Raw genomic sequence first — 15725 nt, 5'->3', positions numbered from 1 at the left:
TTTTGGACAGTGGTACACAATTAATTTTTTTTTGGTACTGTACTCCCAACAATACGAGTTTAAAGCGGCAGCTTTAATTTGAGGGTATTTACATCCATATTTGGTGATCTGTGTAGGAATGACATCCCTTTGTGTGCATAGCCCCCCCCCCCCCCCCCCCCCCATTTTCAGGGACCAAATGTAATTGGACAGGTGACTTCTCAGCTGTTTCTGATCAGTCAGGTGTATTCAATCACTTCCGCAGTGCAGGCACAAGAGAGCGTTCATACATCACTCAATATCCAGTCTTGATTCCAGGTCTTTGAGTCTTACTTTTTCCCTCCCATTTCAAATCCAATGTGCCGGAGTACAGAGCCAAAAGAAGAGAAATTGTACCGCCGTCCAAATACTTACGGACTGCACTGTACCGGACCACGCTGCTGTTCAGGAACCAAAGCCCAGGTGGACTCCAGCTGAGCCACAGCGACCGTACCCTTGAACATCAACTTAATCCGCACAGCCTCGTAAATGGAAAGTCGATATTCGGCCACACTAATGGACACAAGGCCATCATCTTCCGATCAGATAAATAAAACATTACACACTAGTAGTGCGTTATAAGCGTAGCCCTTTACACAAACACCCTCATGTAGCAAAGAAGAGTCCCCCTGAAACGAACGCAGGGAGGCCGTGCATTCTCCTACAAATGCGAACATACCCTCGCACACACTCAGACCAGAAAGCAACGTTTCCCACACCATTAAAAAAACATTAGCTCACCACAGTTCCAGGAGTCAGGAACGAATAAAAGGAAGAGTGGCAAACTCTGAGATACACTGTCAAAACTCTCCCTGCTGCGTTGAAAGCTTCGAGCTTCTGAACACAAACAAAAATCTGACACTCCAACCGCGCCAAGACAGTGAAAGACAGATCGCGCATTACTGACAGCTTGAGAGCAAGGATTTTGAATAAATATTCTAAGGTAAGCTCATGCAACCCTTTGGCAGTGCGGTGTCCTTGTTTTAATTAATGTTTCACCTTATAGTTACAGTTTATGGGACAACCTGAACTGCAATGCAAGACTTGGCTAACGTCGTCAAGTGATATCACCATCAATTTCCATCCAAAATATATCACTAGCCAACTAGCACGCAAAGTAACATCAGGTAGTTAGCGAACTTAAGCAAACTTAAGTTAGCAAGCAAGCTAGCTAAATTAGCTTGCCTCATATTAATTTCTGATTTAATATTGCTCTAAAATTGCAAATGAAAAAGCAAATAGCTAATGATTTCCCAGAAGTACATAATTTGATTGAAAGTCTTCTTGATAATGATGTTAATCATTTTTCCCCCTGGTATGTGAGCACTGAAATGTTTACCAGTTCAATCCATACAGCGTGGACACTCAAATATTGCCCTCGAATCCAAATCCGGCCCTGGTTTTCTTTTCCCCCCCGGTAATTAACGGGAACATTTAGTGCTGCGGATCGGCCAGACTCCGTCCTCACACCTGAATCCCAGGTAAAGGGAGGCTGGAAGGCCAGCAGTTCTCAGCCCTCGAGGGCCACGATTCGAGTTCCAGGGCCATAAAGCACATCAACCGAGAGTCGGCATCACGTGGTGGATGTTTGTGTACATAAACGCATTACTTCTCAAAATGGCAGGAGGAAACCGGGCCGTGTGTGAGTGGAGAGATGAGGGCATTTATCACCCTCATATTATTACAGTGTGGCATATATGCTGTCTCATCAAAATTCATGGGCTTTAAAATGTAATACACTGCAGCCTGACAAAAGCTGCCTCTCTCTCGCTCTCTCTCGCACACACTCATGCACGCACGCACACTCAACTCACACACACACACACCAAAACTCACTCTCACTCTCACTCTCTCTCTCTCTCTCTCTCTCTCTCTCTCTCTCTCTCTCTCTCTCTCACTCTCTCTCTCTCTCTCACTCTCTCTCTCACTCTCTCTCTCTCTCTCTCTCACACACACACACACACACACACACACACACACACACACACACACACACACACACACACACACACACACACACAACTTACACACTCATACAGACACACACACAGACACACAGACACACCCAACTCGCACACACAAACTCAGTCACACACACACACACACACACACACACACACACACACGCGGGAGGGCAGATAGAGAATGGGAAGTTCCCAGGATGGACTGTGCCAAGAAACAAGATTATTGGATGAATCAGAAATTCCTTTCTTTAGCCCCAAACGAACACCTGATCCACTTCAGCCCCACTCCAAAACCTCTTCACTTCCTCCACTGTTCCCCTCTGCCTCCCTCCTCCTCTCTTCCTCCTGTGCGTTCTCTCCATTTTCTCTCCCTCTGCTCTCCATTGGTGTGTGGGGGCTATAGATGGTGTATGACACAGCTAAGAGAGCGTGTTATGAGTCTAACGGGCGGTGTGCGTGATACGACAGCGTGTAACGGCTCTACGTGCGAGGTTGTGTGTAAGATATACGAGTCTGCAGCGTGAGAGGGTGTGTGGTGTATGAGAGGGAGTAAAGGGTTGCATGTGTGAGGTTGTGTGTGGTATATAAGTCTGCGGTGTGTGTGAGGTATATGAGAGCTTGTTACAGGTCTGTGTGTGAGGTTGTGTGAGGTATATGACTGTGTAATGGAGTGTGTAGTGTGAGTGTGGGTGAGAGAGGGTGTGTGAGTGTGTGTGAGAGTGAGTGTGTGAGAAGGCGTGTGATGTGTGTAGTGTGTGAGTGTGTGTGATGTCAGAGGGTACGTACAGGGGTGCAGAACGTATAGGGGTGCAGTACGTACAGGGGTGCAGTACGTTTGGGGGTGCAGTATGTATAGGGGTGCAGGACGTATAGGGGAGCAGTACGTATAGGGGAGCAGTACGTATAGGGGAGCAGTACGTATAGGGATGCAGTACGTATAGGGGTGCAGTACGTATAAGGGTGCAGTACGTACAGGGGCGCGGTACATACAGGGGAGCAGTACGTATAGGGGAGCAGTACGTATAGGGGTGCAGTACGTTTGGGGGTGCAGTATGTATAGGGGTGCAGGACGTATAGGGGTGCAGTACGTTTGGGGGAGCAGTACGTATAGGGGAGCAGTACGTATAGGGGAGCAGTATGTATAGGGGTGCAGTACGTACAGGGGTGCGGTACGTACAGGGGCGCGGTACGTACAGGGGTGCAGTACGTACAGGGGTGCAGTACGTATAGGGGTGCAGTACGTTTGGGGCGGCGGGCTGACTTACGAACTGGAAGCAGCTGCGCACGCTGGGCTCGATGTTGCTCCCGCCGAAGGAGGCCACCTCGCCCAGCTGCCGGGGGATCTGGATGGACTCGTGCAGCAGGAGCCCCAGCCTCCGCTGATCACACATCCCTGTGGGGCCCGCCACCTCCCTGAACAGGACTGACACACACACACACCGTCACAACCAACACACACACACACCGTCACAACCAACACACACACACGCACTGTCACAACCAACACACACACACCGTCACAACCAACACACACACACGCACTGTCACAACCAACACACACACACACACACCGTCACAACCAACACACACACACGCACACACGCACCGTCACAACCAACACACACACACGCACCGTCACAACCAACACACACACCGTCACAACCAACACACACACACACACGCACCGTCACAACCAACACACACACACCGTCACAACCAACACACACACACGCACTGTCACAACCAACACACACACACACACACCGTCACAACCAACACACACACACACACACACGCACCGTCACAACCAACACACACACACGCACCGTCACAACCAACACACACACCGTCACAACCAACACACACACACACACGCACCGTCACAACCAACACACACACACACACCGTCACAACCAACACACACACACGCACCGTCACAACCAACACACACACCGTCACAACCAACACACACACCGTCACAACCAACACACACACACACACACACACACACACACACCGTTAACACCAACACACACACACAGTCACAACCAACACACACACACACACACACACCGTCACAACACACACACACACACCGTCACAACCAACACACACACACACACACACACCGTCACAACCAACACACACACACACGCACCGTCACAACCAACACACACACACTGTCACAACCAACACACACACACACACACACACGCACCGTCACAACCAACACACGCACACACACTGTCAAAACCAACACACACACACACACACCGTCACAACCAACACACACACACACACACCCACACTGTCAAAACCAACACACACACACACACACACACCGTCAAAACCAACACACACACACTGTCAAAACCAACACACACACACACACCTTCAAAACCAACACACACACACCGTCAAAACCAACACGCACACACACACCGTCAAAACCAACACGCGCACACACACACATACACACACACACACTCACACACCGTTAAAACCAACACACACACTCACACACCATCAAAACCAACACACACACACCGTCAAAACCAACACACACACCGTCAAAACCAATACACACACACACCATGTCAAAGCCAAAACACACACACGCCATGTTGCACACATGCGCGCACACCCTGTCAAATCACATACAACGTTCATCACACCCAAACTGTACTCTAAAACAAACACACACATACAGTCTACCAAAACCAAACTGTTCTCTGAAATACACACACATACACATACATACACACCGTTTATCAAAACCAAACTATACTCTAAAACACACACAGTGCATCAAAACCAAAACACACACACACCATTTAGCAAAACAAAACTGTTCTCTCAAATACACACAGATGGTTTACCAATACCAAACTGTGCTCTAAAACACACAAACACACACACTGCTCAGCAAAACTAGACTGGTTTTGATAAACACTTTGTATTTCAGAGAACAAACTGTACTAAACACAAACTGTGCTAAACACAGTTCTCAAAGACACACACGTTTTGTACTCACATCTGTACTTGTCCTCCAGGTGTGCTTTGCAGAGTGAAATGATGCCCGTTTTGAAGGACAGAGTGCGGATTTTTCCCGTTCTTCCTCTGTGTAGCGACACACAATAGACACATGGCAGTGCATAAAAACTGTGTTCACACCAACAGGTGAGATAATCACATGCGCAAGCAGGCACACGCGTGGACACACGCGTGGACACACACACACACACACACACACACACACACACACACACACACACAAGCTTGTGACCTACGTGTCGTAAACGTTGAGCAGCCAGTTGAGACACATGTCCACACACACACACACACACACACACACACACACACACACACACACACACACACACACACACACACACACACACACACACACACGCAATGGGATGACCTACGTGTCGTAAATGTTGAGCAGCCAGTTGAGACACATGTCCACACACACAGACAGACAGACAGACAGACAGACAGACAGAGACACGCAGTGGGATGACCTACGTGTCGTAAACGTTGAGCAGCCAGTTGAGACATGTCCCCCCACACACACACACACACACACGCGCGCGCGCGCGCGCACACACACACACACACACACACACACACACACACACACACACACACACACACACACACACACACACACACACGCGCGCAGTGGGATGACCTACGTGTCGTAAACGTTGAGCAGCCAGTTGAGACACATGTCCACACACAGCGGCACGTTGACCAGGCTGCTGTGCTGCTGCTCCAGACGGTCGTAGACGCTGGTCAGGCAGTTAATGATCTGCATGATGTCCATCACCTGCTCGTTCTGCTTCAGGCCGTGCTGGTCAAAGGCCTCCCGGGCTGCCGTCATACCCAGGAGGTCCACTGAGAGAGAGAGAGGAAGGGGGGGGGATTTTTACACAAACACTGCGGCCCAATGGATGGATTTACTTTTCCTTGACTGCCCATGAACTATTTTTAACTATTTACCCTGTTATTTATTCCACCTTGTGCGTCTGCCGTGTTTATTGTTGCACGACTTTTACTACCGCTACCGTTTACCCTAATTTCTATCTTGCTTTTATTTCTGTCCTTTGGTCTAAAATCTACTGACTTAATCTTTTTTGTATCTTTCAATCACCCTGTTTGTTTCTGCCCGTTACGTACAACACATTGAGTTGTACCGGCTCCAGGAAACGTGCTTTATCAATAAAGTTTGATCGATTGAGTGATTGATAGATTTACATTCAAGTTGGTGAGTAGTGCACTGCAAAAAATGTCTCACTCAAGAAGTGTTTTTAGTCTTGTCATAAGACTTTCTTTCTTTTTTCTCTCAAGGAGAAAATATTTGCGTTAAGTCACAGTTCACTTGACAAGTGAAATTCTCACCCCACTGGCATGAAATGAGTCAAACTCTCACCTCTTTGGCAGTTTATTATTTTTTTTTTCCCTCTCTCATTTAGCAAACCAGTAATACAGTAATATAAATAATATTACATCTAAATATAAGACTAAGATTAAGACTTGTTGAGACTTATTTTTTGTTTTATAGTGTGAACATCGCTCTCGGTCCCCCGTGGAAGGACTCCGGACCCCGGACCGAACGCACCGGCCCAATTAACGGCTCAACAGTACCGCTCATTTAGCCGCGCTCAGCGCCTCCGCGGTTACCGCGGTAACCACAGTGACAGACAGGCCAAAACAATTAGCCCGCCGTGGGCAGGGGTCAGCGGCGTCTCTGCTTACAGCGGAAACCTTTTTTTAATCAAAATGCGATTTTCCCCCACGGACAAATAAACACGCAAGCGATTAGGTCATCAGAAATGGGTGGGGGGGGGGGGGGAAACAGCCGTTCGGACCTGACAGGAATGTTTTAGCCAGATCTTATCAGGACGATCGGGGCTTTCATCACACAGTAGACCAGTGAAAGGAGCATCGCTCCGGAGATACGGGCAGCTAGCCTCGGCCTCCTGTCTCCCGCTTCAGCGTTTCGGCTCACACTGGAGACGCCACGCACATATTACCTCCAGAGGAATACTGCCCATTTTGGGCCAGTTTGAGCCAAAATGTGTCGTGGAATGTGCCATATGCAAGAGAGAGCTTGTTTTGCCAGCCTGAAAAGAAACGAGTCCTTTAGTTTTAAACTCCTGCTCCCGCCTCTCCAACTCAAACACACTTCTTGACACTTTCTGAAATGATGTTTTTTTTGGTATAGTTTTACATTTTTTTTTTTGCACAACCAGCCGCGTGAATCACAGACACGCCGGCCCAGCCTGAAGGCGGGGTGATTTACGTGGCCCGTCCGGACGCACCTGACTCAGGAAGCGCTGAGGAATGGACCCGACAGGAAGGACACGCACGTCACCGCGTGTCAACGCTGTGACACCGACCTGTTCAAAATGAGCCATTTTACAAGCTGTCAGTCAAGAAGCCTGTGAGGAACACGTACAGCGGGCTCCCAAGGACACGGTGGTTTCTCCACAAGCGGGGATTACTCATCAGCGAGTCCAGGATTTAACAATGCGCACACTTGTCATTATTCTGTTCACCGCGTATTCTCCCGCTTCCTCCAGCGTGGGCTCCTGGGTCTCTACAGGGCGCTACAGCCCCCCACAGCAGCATTACAGGCAGCTCCGAGAGGGCAAAATGGTGCCCTGCTGACGGAGAAGGCGATGGGACACTTTCAAACAGAAATCCAGTAAGACCGCGAACCCTTTTACCGATTACACGAAGAAAAGGGGTGAGTGAAAAGAGAAGAGGGGGTTAGGGAGTAGGAGAGGGGTTAGAGGGTGAGAGAGGGGTTAGGGGATGAGGTTAAGGGGTAAGAGAGGGGTGAGGAGGTAGGAGAGGGGTTAGTGGGTAAGAGAGCTTAGGGCTTAAGAGGGCTTAGGGGGTGAGAGAGGGGTTAGAGGGTGAGGTGGGTTAGGGGTTAGGGGGTAGGGGGTGAGAGAGGGGTTAGGGGGTGAGGTGGGTTAGGGGTTAGGGGGTGAGAGGGGTTAGGGGGTAGGGGGTGAGAGAGGGGTTAGGGGTAGGGGGTGAGAGAGGGGTTAGGGGGTGAGAGAGGGGTTAGGGGGTAGGGGGTGAGAGAGGGATTAGGGGGTGAGAGAGGGGTTAGGGGGTAGGGGGTGAGAGAGGGGTTAGGGGGTGAGAGAGGGGTTAGGGGGTAGGGGTGAGAGAGGGGGTAGGGGGTGAGAGAGGGGGTAGGGGGTGAGAGAGGGGTTAGGGGGTAGGGGGTGAGAGAGGGGGTAGGGGGTGAGAGAGAGGAGGTACTCACAGCAGAGGGCTTTCTGCAGCCTGCGGAGCTTCATGGCCGTCCTGTAGGCGGAGAACCGCACGTTGTTCAGGTCAGCTGCAGGGGAAGAGGAAAAAAGGTAACCATAGTAACCACAGCCTACTCCGTGTACAAGCACACACACACACACACACACACACTGTGAGCAAGTCGGGTACTGGAAGGATTGATGCAGACACTGAGGGGAGGTTTAGGAAGTGGAAGCCTCTTACCCAGAGACTGGTAAAGCTCCGCCATCTTGGGATGATCCCAGCAGGTGGTTTGTGTCTGGTGGCTGAGAGGCAAGAAAGCAGAAATAGAGCACAATCAGCATGTTTGCGTGCGCACACACACACACACACACACACACACACACACACACACACACACACACACACACACACACTGTACACCTCATCCATCATGCCCAAACCCAGCACCGTACCCCTGACCACGGCCCGGGGAGACCGTGCTCCTGCACTGAAGATCATCCTGTAATGTGGCCCCAGTGGGGAGGCCCCCCATCTCCCCAGACCATTAGCTCTGTGTCTATATATACACAGCTCTTCTGTCTTCATCGCTCCACTCCATTTTTACCCCGTAAAGAGCTTCTACAGCGGGCCATACACTACTGACAAAAATAAATACAGAAAAACAGGAAAATAAAACCGCGTTCACGGGTGTCTCGGTGGCGCAGCCTGCAGAGCACTGACCGCATGCTCATTGTGAGCCGCGACGTCGGCGGTTCGAATCCGAGCGTCCGACATTTGTCGCATGTCTTCCCCTCTCTCTCGCCCCCATTCTTCCTGTCTCTCTATACTATGTACTGTCCAATAAAGCTGAAAAAGGCCTATAAAAAAAAATAATAATAAATAAAAAAAAAACTGCGCTCACTGATTCCTTTGAATCGCTCGCACGTGCCAGGAAAGAGCTGCCGATGCAGACGTCAAGCGTGACATTAAATCTCGGCCGTTAAGGGAGAAATCTTCAACGGTGTGAGGAATTGGACCGGCGCGGGCGGGAGAACGGCAGGACTGCACAAAGCTGATAAAAACGGGCCGGGGACGGGAGATCCGCTCAGACGTACGGAACAACCGCTCCCGCAGGTACGGGATTAAGCAGCCCGGCCGTTTAGGAACGCCCGACCTGGGAATACCGCGAGGCGCGCAGCATTCCGACCGCGGCCGTGTCCCGGCGTGGAGTCGGCTGTCCGAGGAGGCGGCGTTTTTCACCGTTGTCCCGAAACCAAAGTCGTCAAAGACGAGTCCTTCTCAGGAGCCTTTGAAATCTGCAGGCAGCGTTTGATCTATCCTTCGCCTGGGTAGGAAATCCCATAAGTCCTGGTGCGACTCACATCTGTTAAAACAACGGCGTCTCAAAGCAGTCAAACAGGGGCAGCGGCGGGGTTTGTTTACAAACGTAAGTATACAGTGAACAAGATCATTCGTCGTCGTTGTATTAGACACATTTTCATTATTTAATACACCGGAAATAATGTACAGTATGTCATTTATTTAACTGCAAGCATCGGTGAGCTTTCCATGAACTAGCGCGCTAACTCGCAAGCAATCGCGTTACGTTTTATGTGCCTTCAAAGGGTAGCCCGAATTCCTGGCCTTTTCGAGGCTCCTTGTCAGGACGGTGGCATCGGAGGGAGCCGGTGTTGTAGGCGAGGAGGCGGCTGACTTCGCAGTGAGACACGGCCCAGGTCTGTCACTCACATACTCAACCTACAGCCTCCATGCTGGGGGCCGTTAGATCCTTAATGCAGGTTTTTTTTGTGTGTGTGATATTTCAGTCGCGATGTAGCTCACAGGGTTAAAAGCTCCACAGTTGTACAGGCACATAAAAGACTCTGCTGGTGTCATTATAATAATCTTGCCTTGCCGCGGCATTTTCAATTGGTTTTTGTGAGGCTGTGCAGGATTGACATAATAATAAATGCCTACATAAACACATGAACCAATACACAGATGTCAACAGATTAATAAATAAATAAATAAAACAAAAATCAAACATTTTTTATCATCTTTTTCACAGCATTGGCCTCCCCCGAGACCCTTTTTTTGGATTAGTATTGACACCATATTCCCCTTTACCTCTGAAAGAGCGTGGCAGCATGGTGCCGGTGAAAACCAGGAGACCGCGGTACAAGCTGTGCTCTAAAAGCCAGCCCGGCCCAGCCCTGTGCAGAACCCAGAAACGACACAGAACGAGCTCCACGAACGCCCAGCAGGACGCCTACAGAACCACACGGAACGAGCTCCAGGAACGCCCAGCAGGACGCCTACAGAACCACACGGAACGAGCTCGAGGAACGTCCAGCAGGACGCCTACAGAACCACACGGAACGAGCTCCACAAACGCCCAGCAGGATGCCTACAGAACCACACGGAACGAGCTCCACAAACGCCCAGCAGGACGCCTACAGAACCACACGGAACGAGCTTCAGGAACGCCCAGCAGGACGCCTACAGAACCACACGGAACGAGCTCCAGGAACGTCCAGCAGGACGCCTACAGAACCACACGGAACGAGCTCCAGGAACGCCCAGCAGGACGCCTACAGAACCACACGGAACGAGCTCCACGAACGTCCAGCAGGACGCCTACAGAACCACACGGAACGAGCTCCAGGAACGCCCAGCAGGACGCCTACAGAACCACACGGAACGAGCTCCACAAACGCCCAGCAGGACGCCTACAGAACCACACGGAACGAGCTCCACGAACGTCCAGCAGGACGCCTACAGAACCACACGGAACGAGCTCCAGGAACGCCCAGCAGGACGCCTACAGAACCACACGGAACGAGCTCCACGAACGCCCAGCAGGACGCCTACAGAACCACACGGAACGAGCTCCACGAACGTCCAGCAGGACGCCTACAGAACCACACGGAACGAGCTCCAGGAACGTCCAGCAGGACGCCTACAGAACCACACGGAACGAGCTCCAGGAACGCCCAGCAGGACGCCTACAGAACCACACGGAACGAGCTCCACAAACATCCAGCAGGACGCCTACAGAACCACACGGAACGAGCTCCAGGAACGTCCAGCAGGACGCCTACAGAACCACACGGAACGAGCTCCAGGAACGTCCAGCAGGACGTCTACAGAACCACACGGAACGAGCTCCAGGAACGTCCAGCAGGACGTCTACAGAACCACACGGAACGAGCTCCAGGAACGTCCAGCAGGACGCCTACAGAACCACACGGAACAAGCTCCACGAACGCCCAGCAGGACGCCTACAGAACCACACGGAACAAGCTCCACGAACGCCCAGCAGGACGCCTACAGAACCACACGGAACAAGCTCCACGAACGCCCAGCAGGACGCCTACAGTGGCACGTCCAATGAAGCCACTCCACCGTGACGCGGTGGCCCTGCCGGGTTTCACCGGGAGCGACACCGGAGTGGAAAGTGTGGGTGCCAGTGGGCAGGGCTATCCAGGCCTCGTGGAACACTAGTGACTCACTGTACCCCCCATGACCGGCCTGTGATGTCACAGTTGTGCGGTTCCTCGGGCGCAGCGGATTGGCCGGTTCGGCTGGCTCCTTTATCAGTGGGAAGAAGCTTGCGCTAGTCAATTAGCGGGGGACGACGTAGCATCGGGCATGCCTGCGATACGACCGGTAAATCCCCAATCCCCAATTCTAAGCGTTCAATGCGCAAACGCGCTCGTGTACGCCAGCTGCTGCCAGCTTGGGAGAGTGAGGACAACCTGTGTTTCTGCACCGAAACACGAGGCGGCAGCCAGCGGCTCCTTCTCACTCCCCACAGCCAGGAGGAGGAGACCCAACCATACGACGTGAGCGCAGAGAGAAAGCCAAGGGCGCCCAGACGGCCAACGGAGATGGCGAGATCGCTGGAACAATGAACACCGCTATCCCCGCCGATGTGAATCCTGCCCATACACATCCCTCTACCCCTCCTGAGGTCACGCTAAACCACCGTGGGCACTGGCATGGAACGAGCTCGATCCGAGACCACGGTGCGCACACTCGCCCTGCAAGCCTCACTTTCACACACTGACCTACCCCAGCAGCCTTCCGGGCACCGTAAACCCATGAGAACTTATCCGATGAGTTTGGATCCAGCGGGATTCGAAGTTTGCAGACGACTGCACGCGGCAACACATTTTTTAATTGTCTAATTTTTGCCAATTTTTTGTCTAATCTGCTGCGGTTTATCAGCGTGACAAGTGCGACATGACAGGTAGTCAGTCACGAGACAGGCTGCCACGGTTACAGCAGCCGGAGACACCAACCAGACCGATCAAAAGATCTGGAACGTTCTGTGAGAGTCTGCTTGGAGGACGGTCACCGATCTCATAAAGAAACGCTACAGAAGACCATTCAATGGTGCCATCCTTTCAAAGAGAGTACGAGAAGTACTATAGAACAGGGGTGTGAATAACTCCCGACACATCCTGACAAAAAAAAATGAATTGCTGAGCAAAAACAAACTTTATTACTTTATAAGAACACAATTGGCCAAAAAAAATTTCAGGACACAATACAGCTCATTGTGTGTATTGTTCCCTGTATTCAGCCTTCTTTGCCATCCTTACAAAAGGCAGGGATAAGTTTAGAGGGCCTGGTCACACAACTGAGGTGGTATTTGCCGAAAGTTTGATGTCAGTTATAAAAACGCATACATTTCACAGCAAAGCCCCACGAAAGCAAAGACATTGCAGCAAGCACAAATTGTCCTCAAAATGTTTCTGAAACATTTTATTCTATGTTATAACTATAGCTTTTAGGCAAATCAGGCACTTAGGGGCAGGAAAAGGAGAGCATTGCTGGGCTGAATGGCCTGTTCTCCTCATTACCTTACCTTATGCTAATAACATAGCGGCAACATTGCGAGAATGTTTTGTCTTTGCAGGGGCCCTCGTGCCGTGCGAGAAGACTAAACTGATTTCTGAAGCTGCTGTGAAACCCACGGACTTTCAGCCGTTGTGCCCTGCATGTCAAAATGCCAAGAGCAACAGGAAGGAACGCAGAGCACGTCACACTGAGAGTACAGCATTATGACGAAAAAATGAGAACATATTGATCTATAAAAAAAAAAAAAAACATTTTGCTAATGCGTTTTTATATTACAGGGTCATTTATATTTTTATCAAGCTGCTCACTTCCTTATTTACTTACTACTGCACAGCATGGGCCTGTATTCTTATTGAAATGCGGCTGGTTTCATACAATCCCTTCTGTGGCCTTTCTCTTGTGTTTTTTTTGTTTTTTTGTCCGGCACTTTGGAGGTGTGAAGTGCTTTTAGGAAAACATTCACACATCCCATTTCAGAAAATGGCCAACACTGGCCTTTAGGGGTACGGGGGGGGTCAGCGTGCAGGCGTCTTGGTACACCCCGACCGAGAGGGGGTGTGCCGAATTCTAACTCACACTCCCCTGCTGGGCCCTTCTGTATCTGGGTAATGAATAAAACAAGAAGAGATTCTGGGAGACAGGACAGGAATCTAATGGATCGTTTGACAGGGAGAGCTGTGCCGCGTCTGCAGAGAACTTATCAGACATCAGAGGAGAGTCTTTACAGCGGGACATAACATTAGCAACACAGATTTTTATCGTACGTGCTGCTGCACAGCCTGAACACAAGTGCTGGAGTGTCTTAAACACACAAGAGAGTGGTGAAGACCCGCACAATCAGTCAATCTACCGACACAAATACGATTCTGTATTACCCGGGCATATGCAAATAACACAATGAGTTAAAAATATGTGTACCTGTTTATAAATTAAAGGCAAAATTTATGCAACGTTTAAAATCAGATGTATGTATTATTTGAAAATATGTGATCATCTACCAGGAATCCTACGAGCCAGGGACTAGACCACTATTTGTTTTAACAGGAACTGATGTTAAAAGAAAACGGTCTAAAAATGGCAACGAGCCCCTAAGAATACAATACAATGCAATCTCTACCGTTAAGAAATATTCCCATTACTTGTACGAACCTGAAAAAAGTTTCACCCAAGGTGAAGTTCTTTTGGAAGAACTTGCTCACAACTGCAGTAGATAAGCCATTATATCCGTTTTTAATTATAGACGCAAACATTATTTAATGCTATTCCTTGAGATTGCGTTTTACTATACTGTGCATAACAAAGGGCCAATGTCCTTTTCACAAAGGGCCAATGTCTCCCCGCGTCATGCAGACATTCTGGGCCCGGGTCCCAGCGAGCCAGCCAAGGGTAACCGCGTGAGGGAGAAAAGTCCCTGGAGAACAGGGGGGGGAACAAATCTTCATCGATCTACCTTGTTAGTTTGCACCCTTGCTTGAATGTTATCTAATGAAGCTAGCGACAATGCTAACACTGCAGATTCACAATGGCAGAATCCATAAAACGAGACCCAGGCAACTTGCACTTCACTTATCTTCCTCCGAAACGGCCGGCTAGCTAGCGGGATGACGACGGCGGTGCAGTAAGATTCAGCATGCACTGCCTTTTTATTTTATTTATTAGAGTACTGTGGCTTTATCCCCGCTACAGAAGTGCTCCGTGCACCTCGGGGACAAAGACAACAACTTGTCGATCGCAGCCACACCAGCTCAAAATCACTCTCCTCTCCAGGAACATGAATTCGAGTTTACTTTAACCAAAAAAAAAGGGGAATCCAGGCAACCAATGTGTCTTATCTACGGAGTTGAATGTCAATTCAGCTATATCTGTAAAATGAAGGTTGCAGTAGTCTTATACATATCTAAAGGACAAATTTAAAAGGATAAAGTGCGACCCTACAGATACGCTAAACTCCATCCATATCTACCCAGCAGTTAATGATAAGATGCTTTTTGGTATTCGCCCCAAGGATGAAAAATACATTTTGCAGACCTGAGGCTAATACGGCATAAACTATAGCTCTCCCATTTACACCCAGTGATCACTTTATTAGGCAGACCTGCACACCCGCTTGTTAGTGAAATTTATAATCAGCCGATCATGTGGCAGCAACTAAATGCATAAAAGCATGAAGACGTGGTCAAGAGGTTCAGCTGTTTTTCAGACCAAATGTCAGAATGGGGAAGAATTCTTTTTTTAAATTTTTCTCATTCAAGTCCATTCCATTTAATTCCAGCAGATCTTGATCTGTAAGTAAAAAAAGGGGCTTTTGTACTGGGAGAATGTGTCACTGTGTGCGTGTGTGTGTGTGTATGGAGGGTGAGCACTTTCACACCCAGGTGTGGAGTTCCACACCCCCCCTCTAAAACCCACAATCGAGTCAAAATCCTGGAGGACTGGGGCACAATGAGACGGACACAGGGCACTGCTGGCTGGCACCCAATTCCACGAATTTCCTTTCAAAAAGCAGAGAAGGCAAGACAACATATCCAACTGCATTTAATTAGACCAATTATTAAAGTCTAAAATCGCCCCATCACCATTTCCAGTGTGCTTGCATGGCGATGACTGTGGAAATTGTTC

The 15725-nt window shown here is 49.7% G+C and overlaps 1 protein-coding gene across 1 annotated transcript in view; it reads right to left on the bottom strand.

Annotated features, from left to right (window-relative positions):
* Positions 1–15725, bottom strand: part of LOC133116647 (dystrophin-like) — a 177690-nt gene that overhangs the window by 17781 nt on the left and 144184 nt on the right. Inside the window, 5 exon segments of the mRNA XM_061226466.1 lie at positions 3248–3405; positions 5017–5102; positions 5681–5882; positions 8272–8346; positions 8502–8563. Of these exon segments, the coding sequence (XP_061082450.1) occupies positions 3248–3405; positions 5017–5102; positions 5681–5882; positions 8272–8346; positions 8502–8563 (583 nt within the window).

Source organism: Conger conger, chromosome 17 (assembly GCF_963514075.1).
Source record: "Conger conger chromosome 17, fConCon1.1, whole genome shotgun sequence".
Classification (NCBI taxonomy): Eukaryota; Metazoa; Chordata; class Actinopteri; order Anguilliformes; family Congridae; genus Conger; species Conger conger.
Note: the sequence above shows the minus strand (reverse complement) of the source record. Positions and strands in the feature narration are given on the sequence as shown.